The sequence below is a fragment of the Falco cherrug genome, chromosome 9 (genome assembly GCF_023634085.1).
Source record: "Falco cherrug isolate bFalChe1 chromosome 9, bFalChe1.pri, whole genome shotgun sequence".
Classification (NCBI taxonomy): domain Eukaryota; kingdom Metazoa; phylum Chordata; class Aves; order Falconiformes; family Falconidae; genus Falco; species Falco cherrug.
Genome location: NC_073705.1, coordinates 44,803,950 through 44,824,137, shown reverse-complemented (window position 1 = coordinate 44,824,137; position 20,188 = coordinate 44,803,950). Strand labels below are relative to the sequence as shown.

The window sequence follows — 20,188 nt, the reverse complement described above, 5'->3', positions numbered from 1 at the left end:
AACACTGGAAAACGCCTTTCTTGGTGCCGAGAACTGCCCCTACGCTGCGGTGTAGCCGACAGGGATTAAACAAAACAAAAGATGGATGAAGTGCTTCATTCAAACCTCTGCAAAAAGTTGAAACGTTCGATCCGACCACAATGGAACCAGAGTGCACATTTTGCCCTGGAAATTTATCTTGATATGAAATAAAATCGTTCATTTAAATTCTTAGCTCATTAGGAAACAAAATACATGGCTTACAATCTCGAGAGAGGGGGGAAAATTGTAGAAACGGCCACAGCATTCACTAAAGGGCTGCCACCCGCCCCCGGAGAGCTGGGCGCCCCGAGGGAGGCTCAGAGAAGTGGCTCGTCGGTGCCGCGGCGCCGCGGGTCGAGTCGCTGCTCAGGCGGCGCAGAACTCGGGGAAGCACCGCGCCGGTGCTGTGGCGCGGCGGGTCCGGCGGAGGAGCCACGGCCAGCGCGGCGGGGCTGAGCCCCGTTTCCCTAAACCGCAGCCTCTCTCCTAGCGGTACGCGGCGGCAGCGTCCGCCGCACCTGCCCGCCGCCCCGGGGCTGGCCCCGCTCCCGGCACGGCACGGTCCGCGGCTGCCGCCGCCCGGGGCCGCCTTCCCTCCCGCCCCGGGGCCGCTGCCGCCGCCAGGGCAGCTCCCGCAGAGCCCGGTCTCCCCTCCCGGGGCCGCTGCCGGCCCTCCCCGCCGCCCTGCCGGCAACCCGCTGGCAGCACCGCCCGCCCCGCTCGGCCACGGAGCGCTCAGGAGCCGCAGATGCCCCGCGGCGACACCGCTCGACGCTGGCGACAACCGCCGTGGCACCGGAGGTCACCGAGAGCTGCAGCCCTCGGGGGCTCCCCTTGCCGCCGCCGCGCAGCCTTTCGGCTGGTCCCGACGGTGGTCAGGGCGCGGGCAACCCCGGCTCCGCCCGGCGCCCCCGCCCGCCCCCCCGGGGCACAGGCGGCCCGGGGCGCGGCGCCCCCGCCAGGCACGGCCCGCTGAGGGGCCGGGGCGCGGCGGGCGGGGGGCAGCGCCTGTTGCGCGCAGCGGGAGGGGCGGGCCGGGCCGGGCCGGGCGGTGCCGGGGCCGCGGGGCGGGGAGGAGCCAGGCGGCGCCGGGGACGAGCCTCGCTCCGCACGCCCCCGCCCAGAGGGGCCCTGGCCGCGGAGCAGGCGGCGGTACCTTGGACAGAGCCGCCGCGACGCGCCGAGCCCGCCCGGCCGCCGCCCCGGAGCGCCCCGACGAGCAGGTAAGGGCGGGCGGGCTGCGCGCCCCCCGCCGCCCCGACGGCGCGGCTGCGAGAGCCGGGGCGGGGAAGCCGCGGGCGTGGGAGCGGGGGAGTGGGGTCCCGCAGCCGAGAGGGCTCCCCTCGCCAAACTCCGCGGCACCCACGGGGCCGCTCCCGTCGGGGCCCCCCGCGGGTCCCGCCGCGACGGGCCGTGCGGGAGGGAAGGGACCGCCCCGGGGCTGGGGCAGGGGGAAGTGCCGGGGCGGCCCCCGGCAGAGCCGGAGCGGTCCCCGACGGGGACGGGCTCGGGCGGTGCTGCGGCCCGCAGGGAGCTGCCGGCAGGCGACAGGGAGGCTCCGGGGCCGCCTCGCACTGCCAACGGCCGCCGCAGCGCGACTTCCCACAAGTATTCGTGGGAGCGCGTACGCCCCTCTGAACTTTAAGCGTCGGTTCCTGAGAACTTGAAGCTTATCTTCCTGCTGCCACTGGCAGGGGGGATGAATAGATGGGGGCTGAGCGGAATGCACTGCAACCTGCCCCCGGGGCCGCAGCGGACGGAGAACTCAAGTATAAGCACATGGGCTTATTTCAGCCCCTCTGTGCTCTCGGCTTAGGGGGAGATCAGTGCCTTTTGTTGTGGATTTGAGCTGCTCCTTTGAGCTGTGGGGAAGCCACCGGCTCCCCAGCCTGCTGTGACTCGCAGCCGCCCTGCTAAGCCACTCGCCCCAGCCCTCCAGCTAAGCCAGCCGTAAATAAAAGCGGCTAGGATTATTTTTTTTTTTTGCCTAATAACTTTGACAATGCACCTCACAGCCGTTCCAGTGAGCAACTTTGAAGTCATCTTGAATTTCTGCAGGATTTTCCCTCGTGTCATTTTCCTTGTCCTTTTTAAAGCAAATACAGAATTGGGTGTGATGTTAAGCTGGCAGCACTTGAACCAGAGGCAAAGCCTCGGTTCATCCCCCTGACAGAGAAAAAGTACAGCTCAGGCTACCCCCCCTCCGCACCCCCAAAATCTCTTCATCACACGGATTTTACAGATAGGCGAGTCTGTTATTAGTGGCATTTCCCACAGTCACAGAACCAGTACGGACTCGTAGCCGGTGTGACTCCATATTGCAGTTTGACAAAAAACATAGGGAAAGAAAGATCAAAAGTCCCAGTGAGAAGGATACCGGCACGCTTTTTCTTTTAGGGTGGTGCAGTTTTAGGGGCCCTGGAGACAAAATGGCTGCTCTGTATTTGAACACAGGTGGAGAGCAGAGGCCAGCCCATAAACTACTGAGCAAGCCACGGTTTTCCAAGAGTTACAGAATGTGTCCATTATTTGACGTGCTTTGAACCTGTGCTGCCAGGAATAGAGCACCTGTGCAGCACACAGGAGGGAGCGGAGCAGCACAGTGGGTTAATGTGGCCTTTCCATGAGGGAAATCGTCTCTCAGCTGGGTTGAAATCATGAGCAGATGACAGATCAACATGAGTTTGCTGCGTGGCTCATTGCAGGGCCCCAGGGACATCTCTCAACCTTATTCAACCTACTTCACAGCACATGGCCCCGCTGGCAGTGCGGGACTGGGAGAGGACAAGATCAACACAAGGTGTCAGTGACCACATACACATTGGCAGAGCCATGCTGAAGCCTCAAGGCTGGAAAAGCCAAGCTGGTTCTGCAGGAGAGGAATAATGCACAGCCATCCCTGCCCATCGCTAAACAAAACTCTTCATCTCACTTTCAGGTTTTTATCCAAATTGTTCTTAAAAGTTGTTGTAGGAGTAATTCAAGTGCCTCGAATGTATAGTCCCAAGGGTTTCAGAAAGGAAGTTCTTTTCTACTTAGTCAACACGTTGTCTTTGATATTTCGCATACACATAGTGCAAAGTAATTAAAAAAAAAAATAATCCCTAAAACAACTCCAAAACCCCCTATGATTCATCAAGACCTGACTGAACAGATGGAACTTACTCTGCTTTAGCTGTATCACCATAATTGAAGGGTAACTGCTTGATGTGGGCACTATTATATAGGAAGAAACGTCTGGCATATCGCTCATTCTTGTACAGAAAAGGAGCAAGAGGCACCCTTAGAAGTGAAAACCAGGGTGAGCACAATACCAGAGACACACAAGTGGAAGTATGTTCTCTGTCACAGATGACTTCTGTGACTTTTGGCAGGTTAAGCCGTCTCCCTGGATAGGTATATGCTATTTGGAAAGACCACTGTGTGAAGTGGCTCAAGTGCAGCATATGCCACCCCTCGCACCCCTCCCACAGCCAGCCTGCCAGCCTAGGCAGGCTCACGGGGCCCCCCAGCCCGAGCTATGCCTCAAAGTACTGGCACCCTGCGAGCTTCTAGTCTGCAGGGAGCAAAGGCACGTCTCCGTCAAGCTCGCTTCCACATCTTTAACATGGAGATGACAGCACCTCACTGTGTCCATGGAACCGTTCAATGACAAATACATTTAAAGACCATGATGCTTTCATATAAAATAGTAAGGGGACGACGCAGAAGATCCTTAGATAAAAAACTGAAGCCTTCCTATTATCTGTGTCAACACGAGTACATTCAAAGAGAAGTCACCTCTTTCCTCCAGCTAACACATAGCGGTAATAGAAAGCGTGCAGATCACGGCACAATGCGTTGCAAAGTAAATTAGAAGGACAAAATAAACCATGCTGAGAAGACATCATTTATGTGTATCAGATAGTTCTGGATAAAGAAATTTATAGCAAAATGAGACAAACAATGTCAGAGCAATCTCCACAGGGCTCAGTTCAGCTACTTCTGAACGTTGTACTTCTATTTCTCTTCAGTTTTGCATTCTGAAGCTTCTGTGTATGCTTGCACAGGGAATATTCCCCACGTACATTTTGGTTATAAATAATGGGTATTGACTGGACTTTAAATCTTTTCTATTTCCAGAACCGAGGCGTGAGGCTCCATAAGTGCCCCCGAGTGGCTTCAATTTCTGTCCTCAACAAAAGATATCAAAAGAAATGCAGGAATGCCTGTCCTAGAAAAAAACATGCAGAAGAAAGAGAAAGATACATGCAGTAAAGATGAGACAGTAAGTGACTGTTTCTGGGAAAACAAAAAACAAGAAAAAATGTTGAAGATGGATGACTTAACAGCTTTTAATGCTGTAAATTAATACAATAATTGTAAACCAAGCTCTGTTCCAGAGCAGAGTTCTTCATTTCAGGGAACACTAGGATACCTGAAGCAGTTCATAATCAAGAACTTTGGTGTAACATTAGTGCTTCTCATACCCAAATACACTTTTCCTCCCAACATCCTGTGAAGAATTCCAGTAAGTGAAATATTATTACACAGCAGCAGATGCATTACTGTACAGTCAGAGATGGCATGTAATTATTTCTTAATAGTACAGAACTATCAAACTATCATGTATGATTCATTTTCAAGCTGGTTTAAAAGATGCCGGATGTGTATGCCTATAAGCAGTCAACCCCTTGGGTTTAAAGCTTTTTTCCTAAGCAGAGCCATGAACTGTAGAGCAACCTTACCCAGAAAGATCGGGCCAAAGCCAGTATCAACAAGAAATATCATTTCACCCATCTGTTTCCACTGACCTAGAAGTCAATGACAGAAGACATATGCCCCTGACTAAACATAGCTTGAAACTGTAGAATTACCATTCTATCATTTCTGAGATCCAGGGTGTGTTACAGGCTAAATTGGATTTGCATTTCCATTAATAGCAGGTAATCCTATGACACATTTTACGAGTACCTGAAATCTTCGGTTTCTAGATAGGGAAATTTAATGCAGTTTTTAATTTAATTTAATTAAATATCTGACTTTTCTGTGGGTGTCAAAAGGCAGGGCTGGTATTTGAGCTCTGAGGACACCCACTCCCTGCCTTCTGTTCCGAGCACTTCCTCCACTCCCTCCATCCCTACGTGCACTAGCAAAGGAGTTTGCAGCTAGCCTTGCTCTGAGCAGCAGGTGGGACGAGGTGACTGTCAGACATCTCCTCCAACTGAAATCATGCTATGGTCATGCAGTCCTGTGAAAATGAATGTCTATTTCATCAAGAGCTAATAGAAAAAAAAAATCTGAATTTTACCTGCTTTAGGAGACAAACAAAAATCAGATTAGAGAAATAAACCCTCCCAAAGTTTACAGTCTACACTGATGGCTAATGGACAAGCACAGTTGAATTAGATGACCGTTTCTCAACAGGAAACATGTCTATCTCCCTAAGGAACCATGCTTAGAGCATCACAGCCTCTTGCAATTTCCCAGTCCTTCATGGATTACATCCTTGCTTGATTCTCTCACTGCCCCCATGATTGCTCTGGCTTTTAAATGACTAATTACAATTCACTTGGTTAATTTTAGATTAAAAACAAAAGAAGCTTAATTGCATGAGCAGCATGAGATTGTTTTTTTCCCAGATATTGTTGGTTTCCTGCTCCAAACAGGATAAAGATAAAGCAAATATAAACAGAAATGTTTTATCAAGCCTTCTAGGAGGGTTCCACCCTGGCCGACAGCAGAGGTTTGGCAGGGTAAACCACAGGTTTATTGAGGATTGTCTGTAGTCAGTACTAATGAACAGGTAGACGTGCATGTCTTTTATTTCTCCAATTTTATAACCAGTCATATTGCCAATTAAACAAGTATTTACCCCTGGTTTTACTGATCACAAGCTAAGTGCACTTCTTTACTAATGAAATACCTTCTCTTAATGCATTATTTTACTATACTTTAATGTGTTTGAAGATTTCCTAGAGTCTAGCTCAGGCTATATGCTTGCATCATGCCTATTTACCTGTTTGTCCTAGGATTTCTAGACTTTTTACAAAGGAAAATTCTCCACTAGTTTCCTGGCTTATCTATTTGAAATCCTCATTGGCCAAAGGCCTACAAATAGAGCCACTGGATAGGTACCACTGCTTCAGTATTGCATACAGCTGCATACTGTGTCCTAAAATCCAGACAGTTTAAGACCTAATGAAACTCCACTGAAGTCACACAACTACATTTGCAGTAATCAGGCATCTCAAATGCTAAAAAAAAAAAAAAAGGGATGCAATATATTGTTCAGTAACAGAAGGGGAAAAAAAGAAGAAGAAAATAAAAAGAGGACAGTTTGGGAACAATTAGAATTACTTGCTAATTTATTTTTTTTTTTATAATTAGGCAGTGACAAAACTTCCAGTCCCACCACTACAACAGACCTTATGCATGTACCTACAATGCATGAAACACTTGGTGCCAGAGGAGCAATTTAGAAAGACCAAGGTCATTGTGGAGCAGTTTGGAATTGCAGGAGGTCTGGGGGAATCCTTGCAGCAAATCCTCGAGGAAAGAAGGGAAAAGACAACGAACTGGGTAAGCAAATACAGATGAGAAAAATATTTGCTGTATTGAGCAATTGCAAACTCTTTGTGGTGTTCTATATATGCAATCACTGCTTGGTTTCAGTGGGTCGTCACATCAGAGTCTACCAAGGGAATGAATATTTCAGACATATTAGGCTAGATTTTTCAAACAGTGTTAAAATCTATGTCATTATTAAACAGTTTGTTGACATAAATGAGGGAATTCGTGCACCTCAGGTGCATGCACACAGGTGGCGGCTCTACCTGCAGGAAACACTATTATATCCTTTTTGGAGATAATGTCTTCCTCTCTCCTTAATAACAGGATTTAGAGTTTTTATTAAAATTAAAAATGCTTTCTGATAGGGCTATAAAAATGTGTCTTGTATGCCCATCTACCCAAAACTCTGATCCAAATTATTCTAAAATAGAATACTACAGGATAGGAATTACTCTTTTTAAATTAAAATACTATTTGCCATTTATTGTCAAACTGTACCAATGTAGTTACTCAGAAGTATTTATTTTGCCGAATGTTCACACACGTGTATACATAGATATATCTCTATCTATCACATAGACCATGCTGAGACCTCAGCCTTTAAAAAAGCTCAGCTTTCTGCTTCCCAAGATGGAAAACTAAATAAGCCATAGATAAAGTAGATTTTATCATTCCACAAAGTCACAGTTCATCCTGCCTGCATTAACCACATTAGAATATGGCAGCTGAAAACTAGAGACACTTCCCAGCAAGGAAGAGAGACACTGGATAGTTTCATGGATTCAGTAAAATCCTGCAGGCTTGCTACTGATGTCAGTGAAGCATGGTTCTCCCTTAACATTTCAGTTGTGTGACCTGCAAGACGACTCCATCAAATTGCTGCTATAGAAAAAAAGGCTACAGTACTGGCAGTGCTTTTATTTTAAAAGCAATTCTTAATTTCTGAACGACTTGTTGCCACAGTCTGAGGGCTCCATTAAATGCTGCCCAATCTTGTTTTGTTATTCTGATCATAGAACTTCATGGTTTTGGTGGCTAAATTAACCATTGCTTAAATAGCGTTCCTGATAGCAAATAGTGTTCCAGGAGACAACTGTTCATTTAACCACTTACAGCATGAAAATTACAGAGGAAGGATGTATAAGTGTTTTCTGTAACATCTCAACTTTGAACACTGGTTATTAAAATTAAATACCTGATTCTTAAGATAAACTAGAAATGGTTTTGTTTGGAATTTAACTTGCCAGGAGTACAGCTCTAGCCTGTTCTTCTGAAGACTCCAGAGACTGTGGGGGAAGCATCTGTTCTAACAGCAATGAAATATCTCAGAGGAAACCTTTTTCAACTGATGCATGCATTCGTAATTATTTTTGCATAATTTCCTTGTTGTTTATAGTTACTATATTCAAAGCATGCTGCTAAACTCAGAAAGACTATTTGATCTTTTTATGAAAGCCTCCATTTTCCAAATAATGATTCTTCAAACTCTGCTCAGACATAAAGCAATGCAGTTACTGTACATATGTGTTTTCAATAAAAATCTTTAGAAATTTAATACTTGTGTCTGTCTGGGTCAAGCATCAGCAATCTGCATTTGTGTCAGTGGACACAGAGGGAGTTCTCCAGGGGCCCTATCCACATGCCAGTATCTGCAGGACTAAACCATTAGGCTCGGGAAATTCTTTTCCCACTCTGTCTTGCTACAGGACAGTATCTGCTGGCTAACAACAGAGCATCTTGGCATTGCTGACAAATATTTGAAGCCCCCTGAGGAAAGCCATCACTAGTAAAATTCTGTCCATCTCTTAAATATATCCCAATCACTCTTCAAGAGTCAGCAGTTAGCATGTTGTACTCAAACATTTTTTTGTTGTAGAGAAAAGCAAACAACAAAATACCCAAAGCACCTCAATATGGAGCTTGTTTACTTTTTAATGGAACACACTGTAAATTGCCATTGATTGAAAAATAGGATTATGGAATTGCAGCTGATTTCAGCTGAGCTGAGGTCACAGAGCCCAGACTGAAAATGCTCAGCGGCTCCATTAATCAGAGCCCATGCCTGACACCAGGAGCACCAAGCACTCTCCCCTCATGCCCAGACTGCCTTTCTGCACGTTGCTCATAGCTTTAAGAATTCACATCTCCTTCCCTTAGGTGCTTAACTACTGGCTGGATGACATGTACCTCAACAACCGACTAGCTCTTCCAGTCAATTCCAGCCCAGCAATTATCTTTGCTCGTCAGTATTTCAAGGATGTAGATGACCAGCTGAGGTAATGTATTACGACTTTGTAGCTTTTGCTAAATGAAAGGATATTTTAAATATACCGCTTTTGCAAAAAGACAATCAACTTTCATTAAAAAATAAGGGCTGCAACCATTAAATGATTTCCTACTAGGCCTGCTGACTGAAGACAGTGTTTCTGGGGATACTCATACTGATAATCAGAAATGAAAGCATCATTATTATTCCATTTATTGCATGAAAAATAATGCCACGGTATTTATAATTTTTTTAAGGAATATTTGCAAAGCTTTTCGTTGTGTAAGTAAAGCATTTTGTGATGGAAAACAGAAATACTGATTTCTGACACATTCTTTAAAGGAAAACAATTTTTAACGTGCCATCACTACAACTTGTAGCCACGCTGCAAACAGAAAAGGCCACGGTGGCATTAAATTGTCTGTCTCAGGTGCCCAAAAGAGCACCAGAAACACAGGGGATCTAAGAATAAGAATTCAGAAATCATTCCTCCCAAAGAACATTGCTTTCCTCAGGCCCATCCATCCCAGCCCTGAACTGGCCTTTCTCCTTTGAGCTGTTGTGGGCAATTACAATCATTTAAAAAGTGGAAAGGTAAGCAAGTAGTCAAGCACAGAATATACCTCTCCAGGCGCCCTTAAAACAGGATTCCATTCTTCAGCCTTTGCCAAAACATTTTCTCCTTTTAAAACAGTAAACCAGATCAAATCTACCTTCACATAGTGCAATTTTCCTCTTTGCTTTTAGCACTCTCTAGCTGCTCATTACTGAAAGAATTAACTGCATGTGAATTTATGCTATTATAAAACAGCCAGAACCCTGAAGCCAATATGTGTTATTTTAACATCTTGCATAGGCAACCAATGTATCTTTTTACTTTACTTTGAACATAACTATAAATGCTTCTATTCATTACTGAGTAAATTTATTGTGCACACAGCTTTCAAAAAAACTCCACTTTGCATTTTCTAATGCACGTGCTGTAACAAGGAAATATTTTTCTCAGAGCCTCCCACTCAGACACAGTGCAAATGGGCAGTGTCAGGAAATAATACACCTGTCCACAGCTCTGCAGAAAGAGTGTCTGCTTAGGACAGGAAGTACTCTAATAAAATGGACAGCTTATGAGTATTGATATTGAAAGCCATGTTAGGGATTCTATTAAGTATTCAGCCTCTGCTCCCATTCCTTAAATAAATGCTTTCAGGCTTCCTCCTGTGGTAGTCTGTTTAACCATTTGAAGGGACCGTCTCTAGGATTTCATACTTCTCCTGACATGAATTAATTTAGGTTTGAGGTGGGGGTGGGGGGCTCTTCTTGCCAAGCCAGAAGGCTTCCTCTCCTTATGCTGTGTCATCAATCATTCAGGCTCTCCTCTGTCTCTCAGAAACAGCCCGATGTTGCCAAATGACAAAAGACTGATGTCACTTCTATCTGCTACTTGCAGGTTTGCTGCCAATCTCATTTCAGGAGTGCAAGACTATAAAGCTTTACTGGACACGTAAGTAGCTTGGAAGGAGAACTACTGCTTGAGTATCTGCAGGGCTTCTGGTTCAAGGGTGCTCTAACATGCCCAAAGTCAGGCTGCATTGCACCTCTCCCCCATTTGGAAGGGTTGGGGCTCCAGCATGCTTCAAGGCAAGCGCTTCAGTGATGCTTTTTTATGTGCTTTCTGCTCTATTACTGCAATCTAATGGGTTGGAGAAGAATCCTTGTGGTGCCTGCTAGTCATTGCTCTAGCACATGCAGCACAGCCCAAAGGACCCACACAACCTGCCTAACAGCTATTGAGAACACCCCAAGAAGTCTGTGCTGCCCAGACCCGATGAGCAGCAGCACCACGGTGACACAGCCCATACACCTTCCCTGTGCATGCACCGCCTCCACACACTGCTCCCTCCATTCAGGGCATCAGCCCCCGCACCTCCCTCCTACCAGAAAAGAAATAACCCATCTCACCAGGAGAAGGGAGCCTCGCCACAGACAGGCTGGTTCAGTGGCTGGTAAAAATAAGTTACTTATGCCGTTGTTCCTTTCTGTGTATAAACATGGGGAAATCCATGATTCTTTAACTCACGTATGAGGTACCTCATAACAGCATTTTACACAGCACTTCTTAACCCCACCTAGCGTTCCAAGTTTACTGCTGAAATCACTGCTCGCCAAAGAGCAGAAAGAGTGGCAAGTCAAGCACAATGGACACCACACCATAGTAGGGATGGGGTCATTTTCCTGCCTGGAAACACACAAGGCCTATGGCGTATGCTTTAACCCACACTTATTTGTATGAGGAAGGCAAAGCCCCTATTCAAAGAAAGTCCCTATCATCTCTGATAAAAGAAAGAAAAGGCTGGTTTTTCACTTCAGAAGTCTGACAGCTACTCAGAAAGCATAGAAGAGGTACTTATTTAAGAACATGCTTTTGTCCAAGATATGCCATGCAGCTGCAAACACCAGCACTAGCGTGCTGTGAAGCACTATTGCATACTAATGTAGTTTGTTGCATCTTTGTATGACAGCATCTGAGATAAAGAAACCACATTGCTCAAACAAAGGATGATTTAAATTCTTATTATTTTGACCGTGCTACTCCATATCCAAAGAATCCTGTGATCAGATTTGCTTGCCTTAAATCTGTAATCATTTAAATCCTCACTACTGTGTCCTCATATTGTTACTGCTGTTTGCTTATCATGCCTCCTGTATAATTATGAGGACACCATAATTGTAACTTTTTCAGTTCCTTGTTGCTGTTAAGGACTTCTACCAGTGAGCGTATTGCTAGATTCTCTTGGATCATCCCACATGCAGATGCACAATATTCCAACCCAAACCTAGGCATTTCATTTTAACTGCAGATATTCCGTGCAGTTGCCATGACTAATGATGCCTAACTCGCTCATGTAAAAGAGTTGTAAGACCTTACACAGACTTCTCCTAAATCAGTTCAAGATTTTCTGCTGCCATCAGTCAGAGTTAATAACCCCTTTCTTAACTGCTATAATTACAGATTTTCTTATCTAAATCTACCATGCTATTCCACTATCTTCGATCATCAAAGATGCTCTTTAAAACTCTGCTAAATGTAAGAGGATTTCTGCATTATGCAAAATGTGGGAGAAGTAGATCACTAATAAGCCTATTTTGCTGATAAGGAACAAAAAAAATTAAGCACCTGTACAAGGAAATAAGTGATACAGAGAGTCTGAGAGCCAGGAACTGAAGTGAGTATCGCTGGTTTAGAACTGCAAGAGTTCTAGAGACAGTTAAACAAGATAAACTAGCACAAAACATTACCCCGTATCAGCCATGTAGCAGTAACCCTCCTTGTGTGCCTTTCACCCCTGCACCACTCTGGCAAGCTGGAAGCTGAGTCCTCTTTTGCTGAGGGAAAAATGTCTGCAGCACAAGATCTTCTTCTTCCTGTGGGCTCTGCAACCTGTCCCGAGTGACAGCACCATTATTTCCTGCTGCAGTGTCAGCGGGATATTTTACAATCCATAATTGTGATTGTGATAACTTGGGTTTTTTATCTGGCCACTAAAGATGCCTTTTAGGTGGTGTTATTTTCACATGCCTTCCGTAAAAGGGGAATAGCTCTAAGTAAGGACTAGTACGTAAGCGAGGCTTACTGGAAAACGGAAATGCCCAGCCACTCCTGCTCATCAGACAAGGCCCTCTCACAGCCTCTTTAACCACTCTGCACAGCACAGGGCCACTGTGATTTGCAGTGAATTTCATCAGACCTTTTTTTCAAGGTGCTGTGTCTTTTCCAGCTGTTCTGCTGACTTCTGTCCTGGCAAATTTCCAGGGTCCCATCTCGGCAGGTGTCCCGCACACATTGCAAAGCTGCTTGTGACCTGCTATTCTTTCCATTTCCACTAGATGATAATGCAATTGCTTAATGAATATGCATGAAGCTGCCAGGAATGATGTATTTAACTTCGGTATGGGAATTCATCTATTTCCCTTATACTGTAATCTCATTTTATTATTAAATTTGTGCTATACCTGATCTAATTGTAACAGAACAAAGGACAGATTAGATTTCTTTTCCTTTCTGTCTCTCTCTCCCCTCTCTCCCCTCTTTTCCTCTGGCTTTGTTTTTCTCCTTCTCTCTCTCCAGCCATGCTTTACCTGTTGATTTTGCTCGTGGACAGCTGTCTGGTCATCCTCTCTGTATGAAGCAATACTATGGACTCTTTTCTTCCTATCGTCTTCCAGGACATACCAAAGATACCCTCGTGGCCCAGAAAAGCAGTGTAATGCCAGAACCAGAGCACATCATTGTTGCTTGTAACAATCAGGTAAATGAGTATTCTTCTTTTATACCTTTCTATATTTCTTAGTTTGCTTAAATTCACTCAAGAGCCTAATCTAATCACTGTTTAGAAACACAATTGATGTGCTATGTATGAGCTCACTTCTTACCAAGCATTTGCTGTCAATATTTCCAAAAGATGCTTCCGCAGCACTTTTGTTCTTAGCCCACATTATGTTCCAAGTACAGTGATGCAGAAAGTAGGAATGTGGCAGAATTCATTTGCTTTCTCATTCAAATAAAAATATTTATTAAACAGAGAGAAAACCACAGAGAAAAAAAAATATCTTATTAGAGTGCCTTTGCTGGAAATGCTCTTCTCTTGACAGTTAAGTATTGGCATGCAACACATGGCATATATACCACCATCCCAAGCAGGTATGTCTGAAGGAGTTAGCACAGGTGCAGGCAGAAATACTGAAGCATTAGACTGAGTCCGCCCCAACCAATAAATACCATTGAGCAGCAGAGTATATTGGCCAGGCAGGATATCTTATAGCCCAGCTTGACTGCCTGACTGGAGCTGTGCCTGCAGGCCCCCTTGGAATGAAGAGGTAGATCCCAGTGGTCCCCTTTCTAGGAAGTCCATTCCCTCACCTGAATGGGAAGTTCTCTAGATTCTCTAGGTTATTTTTAAACAGATAGTACAATGGAAATTACTTACATACTTCCTGATTTTATCTCTTCAGGGGCTTTTAAGTTTATTTAAATAAGGTACGTTGCATTTGAGCCCAACACACAATTTAAGTCCCCTGTAGCAACTGGCATTATACTGTCATTAAAACGCAGGAGGAGTGAGCCCTGGGCCAGTCCCCAGTGGGTTTGTGCTCCGTTGTCTGCAGGCCTGGCTCTCCAGGCAGGACTTCGGCATCTCAACACTCACCCAGACAAAAGCCAAATGCTGGTCCAGTGAGGGTCCAGCCCACCTGTAACTGTTCTGACTTCTGTCATTTTTTTGCAGTTTTTTGTTTTGGATGTTGTCATTAATTTCCGTCGTCTCAGTGAGGGAGATCTTTTCACTCAGTTGCGAAAGATAGTCAAAATGGCAGAGAATGAAGAGGAAATGCTGCCTCCAATTGGACTGCTGACAACAGACGGAAGAACAGAGTGGGCAGAGGCCAGGATGATCCTTATGAAAGGTTAGCAGCAGCAACCCCAGCTTTCTCTTCTTCATCGGCTTACTCCTCTTCCTCCTCACCACCATTGCCTTTCTTTGCTGGGAGTGAACATTACAGCAAACACAGGATTGAACGTGCAACCTCACTGCTGAATTTTTCTAGTAGGAGGAAACTCAATACCTGTAAGTGTTCAGATGTGCATTACCAGGGAAGCAGCAGATACGGTTTGACCCTTTGGCTGTGTATGTTTAAGTGTTATACCATGTAAATAGCTTTCACTCCATTCTCTGTTTTTCATCCCATAAATTACATTGCATCAGATTTTGTGATTTGTCTCTTTCTTCACATCCATTTCGTACCAATAGGAATGATGTATGCTCTTAGCTTTTGGCAATTATTAGACATTTTTCATCTCATCTAACAAAGGCATCTACAAGTTAAACACCCATTGAATCTAGCTGTGCACTCTCCCTAGTCAATTGAGAAAAATAGGAAGTACCAGGGCTGATTCATCTAAATCTTAAGAAAGTATCTAGGAAAGGTGACACTAATTATTATCTGGGGATAGTTCTCTCTCTCTTTCAACAACAGGCAGCATTTAGCTGTCTTGGATTCTGGACTCGAATGCCTAACTTTGAAACAGATGAAAATAAAGGGTGGGATTAGTCATCTATATCACGTCACACCTTATACATTTTAGTCTGAAACTAAGTGATGTAAACACCCTCTTTTTGCCATTTTAGGTGACTTAGGTGTTTATTTTTCCCTCCTGGAAAAAAAAATGTTAACTCTTTATCCCCAGTTCAGCAATATTATCAAAATATGTTTACCATCCCAAGGAAGATCCTCCCTTTTCTTATTCAAGTATTTCTGTGCTAATAATAAATTTATTTAGATAAATACACACAAAAACTCAGTCCTGGCCATTACTACAGCATTACTATGTGGTACCAACCTCATGCTGAAGCTTTTCTCTCCCCATCTTTTCTTTTTAAATCAGGAGGAAAAAAAAGATTCCTTATTTTAATGAAAACTGAGATAAACACCTGACTATTTATTTTCATGCCACAACTTTAAGTAAAACAGTGAATACCTTGGAACCTGAAGCAACATCATCTTTGTAAACCTACATCATCCTAAATGTAAACACAAAAAAAAAAAGAAAAAAAAAGGCAAATTGACAAAAAATAGAACCCTCTCTAGAGTGTATTTGGATTGCCTGGCATTTGCCAAAATATTAATTTTAATAAAGGAAGCAAACCAACTCTGTTATGCAGCTGAAAAAAACAGATTCTGCACTAGCAAATTTCACATCACTGCGGTATGAGCCTTCTCTAATTTGAGCAGGAATCTCATCCTAGACCACTCAAATTAGTACAGCTCCTCTATGTAGTATAATGTATTGCTGTTACACATGATTATGAACAGACATTTTTTCTTTCTTATATATGGTTAAATGTTATTGCAAAAATAACTAAGAGAGGAATAGAAAAGCCTCTAGTGAAGCAGTGTGAGGTGGAAGGGGCCACTCTGCAACTCTTCTGTCCTGGGCAGGAAAAGAGAGGCTGCTTCAAGATGGAGAAGACTTATACAGCACTTTGCAGAGGTTATGAAGGAGATATATACATGGGCCTGTATAGTTTTGCAAGTAAAGAATAGGTCTTCTAGGTGAGAAAATTTCAAAGAAATTGTAATAAACCCAGTCAGTCATCGCTGATTTATAAACGTATTCAGTGTTTCAACTGCATTGAGGTTGCAGAACTAACTCACTCCCCTAAGTAGAGGAAGTTAATTCTTACTACTATAGGGGCTGCTGTCCCATGTATACTATATCTGAATTTGATTCAGAACCGTCTTCTCATATTTTCCTTTTTAAAACAAAAAGGCCAACTAACCAAAAGATAACTGGCCAACTCGATGCTAACTGCGTGCATTAGAAAGGAAGGGGGACACGAAATGTCTTGCAGGGCTTTAGGCTTGTTCTCACACTTCTCTGTTTCAGCTATTTCTGGAAATATTTATTTTCCATCCTGAGTCATGGTTCATGAGTTCTTGTGCAGTTCATTGCCTGCTTTACGTGATAATTTTTTCAGTGTTTGATCAGCTCTCTGGACATGTCTGTTTCTTTCTGTAAGGGCATCTTTTCCCTACTTTTCTGTTTCTAGCAGAGCTTAATTTTATTCTCCCTAATACCTAGACTCAAGATACCCTGAAGTCATATGTCAGAATAAGGGCTTCATATCTGTCAAAGATGTGTGGGCAACAGCCACAATGAAATATATATAAATCTATCAGACAACATAAAGCAGAACGCTGAGCAAACTGTGAGCAGTTTGTAAATCACTATGCAAGCAGTTTTTCCTTGAAGGTGCCTGTCTGCAAATACCAGCAGCTGAGGTATACAGGGCAACTTCCATTCACGAGGATCTTTTCAGCCTTTGCATTGATGTACCCAGACCATGAATGGAATAAATACCACAATTACGGTCAGCCCTTTAAGTGTCAGATACTAGAAAAGCTTTACAGCCAAGAGGACAGGGATGTGACTTCTCCCTTATAGAACTTCTGAATGCTTTTGAATACAATTCATAGAGCCATCAGTGTTTCACATGTTGTAGGGCACCACAGATCACTGGCAGAAAGCTCAGCCTACCTGCATGACCCATCAATTACAACCTCCTGGCTCAAGCCTTTGCAGCACCTGGCAGGAACACCAGGTGCCTTTCCTAGGACTTTGCTTCTGTGTGCAAGGGAAGACACCATAAAATGTGCCCCACCAGGTCCCCACGCAGCCTAGAAGTCAGGCTGGCCACCCCTGTCACTTGGGCCCATGGCTACCAACACTCCCTAGTAGAAGCCACCAGACCGCAATAGACAGTACCTTACCATAACCTGCCTCTTCCTTCTCAGCCACTGCTATCATTTGCCTCTCTTTCTCCTGATACCTTTTTCATTTCTTGCATATTTGTGCTCTTTTTTACTACACAGCATCCAGAGAGTGAACCTGGATGATTACAAGCATCTGGGTTTTTTTCTAGCTCCTTATTAACCTATATTACTCATTTTGGGAAGTTATATTTTTCTTACTTTGAAAAATGCTGTCCTTTCAGAGGATCAACTTTTCATATTTGCATACATTAGAAACATGCACATTTTGAAATGGCTCCATATTTCAAATGCAAATCAGAATTGTTTAATTTTAAATATTTTTTCCATTCTTTCAGCTAAAGTCATCTCCTGAATTCAGCACAGATTTGTTGAACTTAGCACAGACTTGCAAGAAGTTTTGATCAATTTGAATTCATTTCTTTAGTTAGGAACATTCTGAAACAAAAACATTTTCACCAAAACCTAGCTAAACAAGCAGGTGAAAGTTGATCTGTTAAGAATGGAAGGAATTTTAAGCTGATGTTTGAAAGCCCTTTTTCCTTTGATCTTTTTAGAAAACATTTAATAGCAATTAATGATGTTATATGCTTTTGAATAAACCAAGTTCTTTTTATAGATTCCACACTTTTATCCTTTCAATTAAGAGCTGTATTAAGTGCTCACTATTAAATATTTTCTATGCCTCAAACTGGCCCTCAGAAGCAAACAAAACGTTATCTTCATAATGTTTCTGACTTTAAAAACTTGAGAAAACACCCCACATAAATAGACCATAAATAAGGAGGAAAGTGCTGAGGACAACATGAAAATAGCCTTTGTAGTCCACCTGTAGAAGCAAGAGTGACAGGATAGGAAAAAGAAACAGAGAAAGAAAGCCAGAAAAATCATATTTTATTCTGCGGTACACTAGTGATAGGAAGGAAGTGGAATGTGGCAACCCATGGTTTTGGCAATATCGCATTAAAAAACTAAACCTCACAACCTCATCCACAGATGCTTCCCTCATGTGATATAAGCAATATACCCATCCAGGGCTCGTTTCTCTAAAGGACAAGAAATGACCAAGGACAGGAGAGAGAAGAGGGTTTTAATGCAAGAACACAAAAACAACGTGGGCCCTGCTGTTCCTTGTCCAGAAAAGGGTTTTAATGGGTGAACAGCACAATACCTGTACAGGCCCTGCTGTTCCAGAGCAGGATACTGCAGCAACAGCACAAACTCTGAAATTCTGTATTTTCCACCTGTCCTCTCTGTAACTGTTGTATATAAAAGAAGTAAGCATTGCTGGCTTTAAGAGTAAAATAGATCTATTCTGTAATATAATTACTTCAGGAAATGGAAAGCAGAAAAAGAAAGTGGATATTATTAAATCATATGAAAGATACTCAGAGATATTGCAAAAGTTAACACATGAATGAATGCCCCAGTGTAACATTTCCTTGCACCGAGATGTTCTGCTGTTGAGAGAGCTTTGCAGTCATCAGCTCATTGCAGAGTCAGGGTCGGATCTCCAGTGCTCTCCAAGGCAGCAGGGTTCCCCACCAGGCCTGTATTACACGTAAGAGGATGTGAATATTTCACTCTTTTATCCCCAGACTCTACTAACCGCGACTCCCTTGACATGATTGAACGGTGCATATGCCTGGTGTGTCTGGACAGCCCAAGCAGGGTGGAACTCAATGATACAAACATGGCACTGCAACTGCTGCATGGGGGAGGCTACCATAAAAACGGGGCCAATCGCTGGTATGACAAACCTATGCAGGTAAAAACCTTACAGTACGATGATATTACTTGCACGTGGCAAAGCACTCCAGTTGCCCTTGTGGTAGGGACCACTTAGAATCAAGGAGGAGAAAGAGGGGAAGATGGCATCAGCGTCTGCCAAGGCAGGGTTGGTGTGAACAGCACTGTTCCTTGCAAGGCAGGGATGCAGATCTACTGCCTTTCTTGCAGTGGGGAGGCCTTCTCCAACACAGGTATGCTATCACCTTCCCTGAAGTTGCCCTTTGCACTTGAGGAGGTAGACAGATACACAGATAGGTAAGTATCTGATAAAACCAAACCGAAACAACAGTACCCATTTAATTACACTCAATCAAATGAAATAAAAATGCTGAACTAGCATCCTAGAACAAAAAAAGAAAAGCACAATAGCTTTCTCTGTTTTCTCACACATTTTCCTGTCGTCCTAGAAATACTACTGCTTATAATTCAGCATGTGTTAAAGTTAGTACGAAGTTCTCACTTAACAGACTGTTTACTCATTTAATGACATCCTTGTTGAGACTTTCCTGAAAGTATTGATTTCTCCAGCCTTCTTCCCAATCAGATTTTGATTGTCATACTTGAAAGTGTTGCACTGTTAATTTCACATTTTGCAATAGACCCAGGGTGATGCAATGTATTAATCTCCAACTGCCAACAAAGTTGACACCTCATGAAAAACTGTAAAAAAAAACCCCTGACTGATACATTGCTTGCACAATGCTTGTTGATCTTGCCCGTATTTAAGAACAGCAACATGAAAAGAGAAACCACTAAACTAATTTCACTTGCGCTGACTTACCCCAGTGCAAATACATTTCAGTAGTCATTCCTGATTTATACCACTGCAAACACAGTGCTGTGTTTTTCAAGAACATACCATTTGTCTTTAGTTAGAATCCTGTCATTTGCAGGGCCACTAGTTGAGGTGTTTCAAGTAGATGAGAATAAACAAGATTTTCTTTCTGTTTACTATCAGAAGGTAGCAGAAAGCAATACATTTACATAGTATATGGGAAAGCTGCATCTGCCCAGATTTATTCCGGCCAGAAGTGGTTCAAAGGTGAAGAGAAATTCATAGGGGAAAAAAGATCCCATTTTCTTTCATGCAAATGCAAATTTTGTAGGAAGCCATTCTCACAGTAGGACTTGCTCTTTCTCTCCATGTTCTTCTTCAGCTCTGCAGTAAGGCATCAGAAAACATCCCGGTAAACTTTTTGCACCACACACACGGTGAAAACCTCATAGAAATCA

The 20,188-nt window shown here is 43.7% G+C and overlaps 1 protein-coding gene across 1 annotated transcript in view; it reads left to right on the top strand.

Annotated features, from left to right (window-relative positions):
- Positions 1-1,102: 1,102 nt before the first annotated feature.
- Positions 1,103-20,188, top strand: part of CHAT (choline O-acetyltransferase) — a 36,241-nt gene continuing 17,155 nt past the window's right edge. Inside the window, exons 1-8 of the mRNA XM_055721425.1 lie at positions 1,103-1,244; positions 4,144-4,288; positions 6,391-6,582; positions 8,731-8,849; positions 10,287-10,340; positions 12,966-13,146; positions 14,122-14,299; positions 18,763-18,932. Of these exons, the coding sequence (XP_055577400.1) occupies positions 4,226-4,288; positions 6,391-6,582; positions 8,731-8,849; positions 10,287-10,340; positions 12,966-13,146; positions 14,122-14,299; positions 18,763-18,932 (957 nt within the window). The 5' untranslated portion in view covers positions 1,103-1,244; positions 4,144-4,225. The remainder of the gene's footprint in view (positions 1,245-4,143; positions 4,289-6,390; positions 6,583-8,730; positions 8,850-10,286; positions 10,341-12,965; positions 13,147-14,121; positions 14,300-18,762; positions 18,933-20,188) is intronic.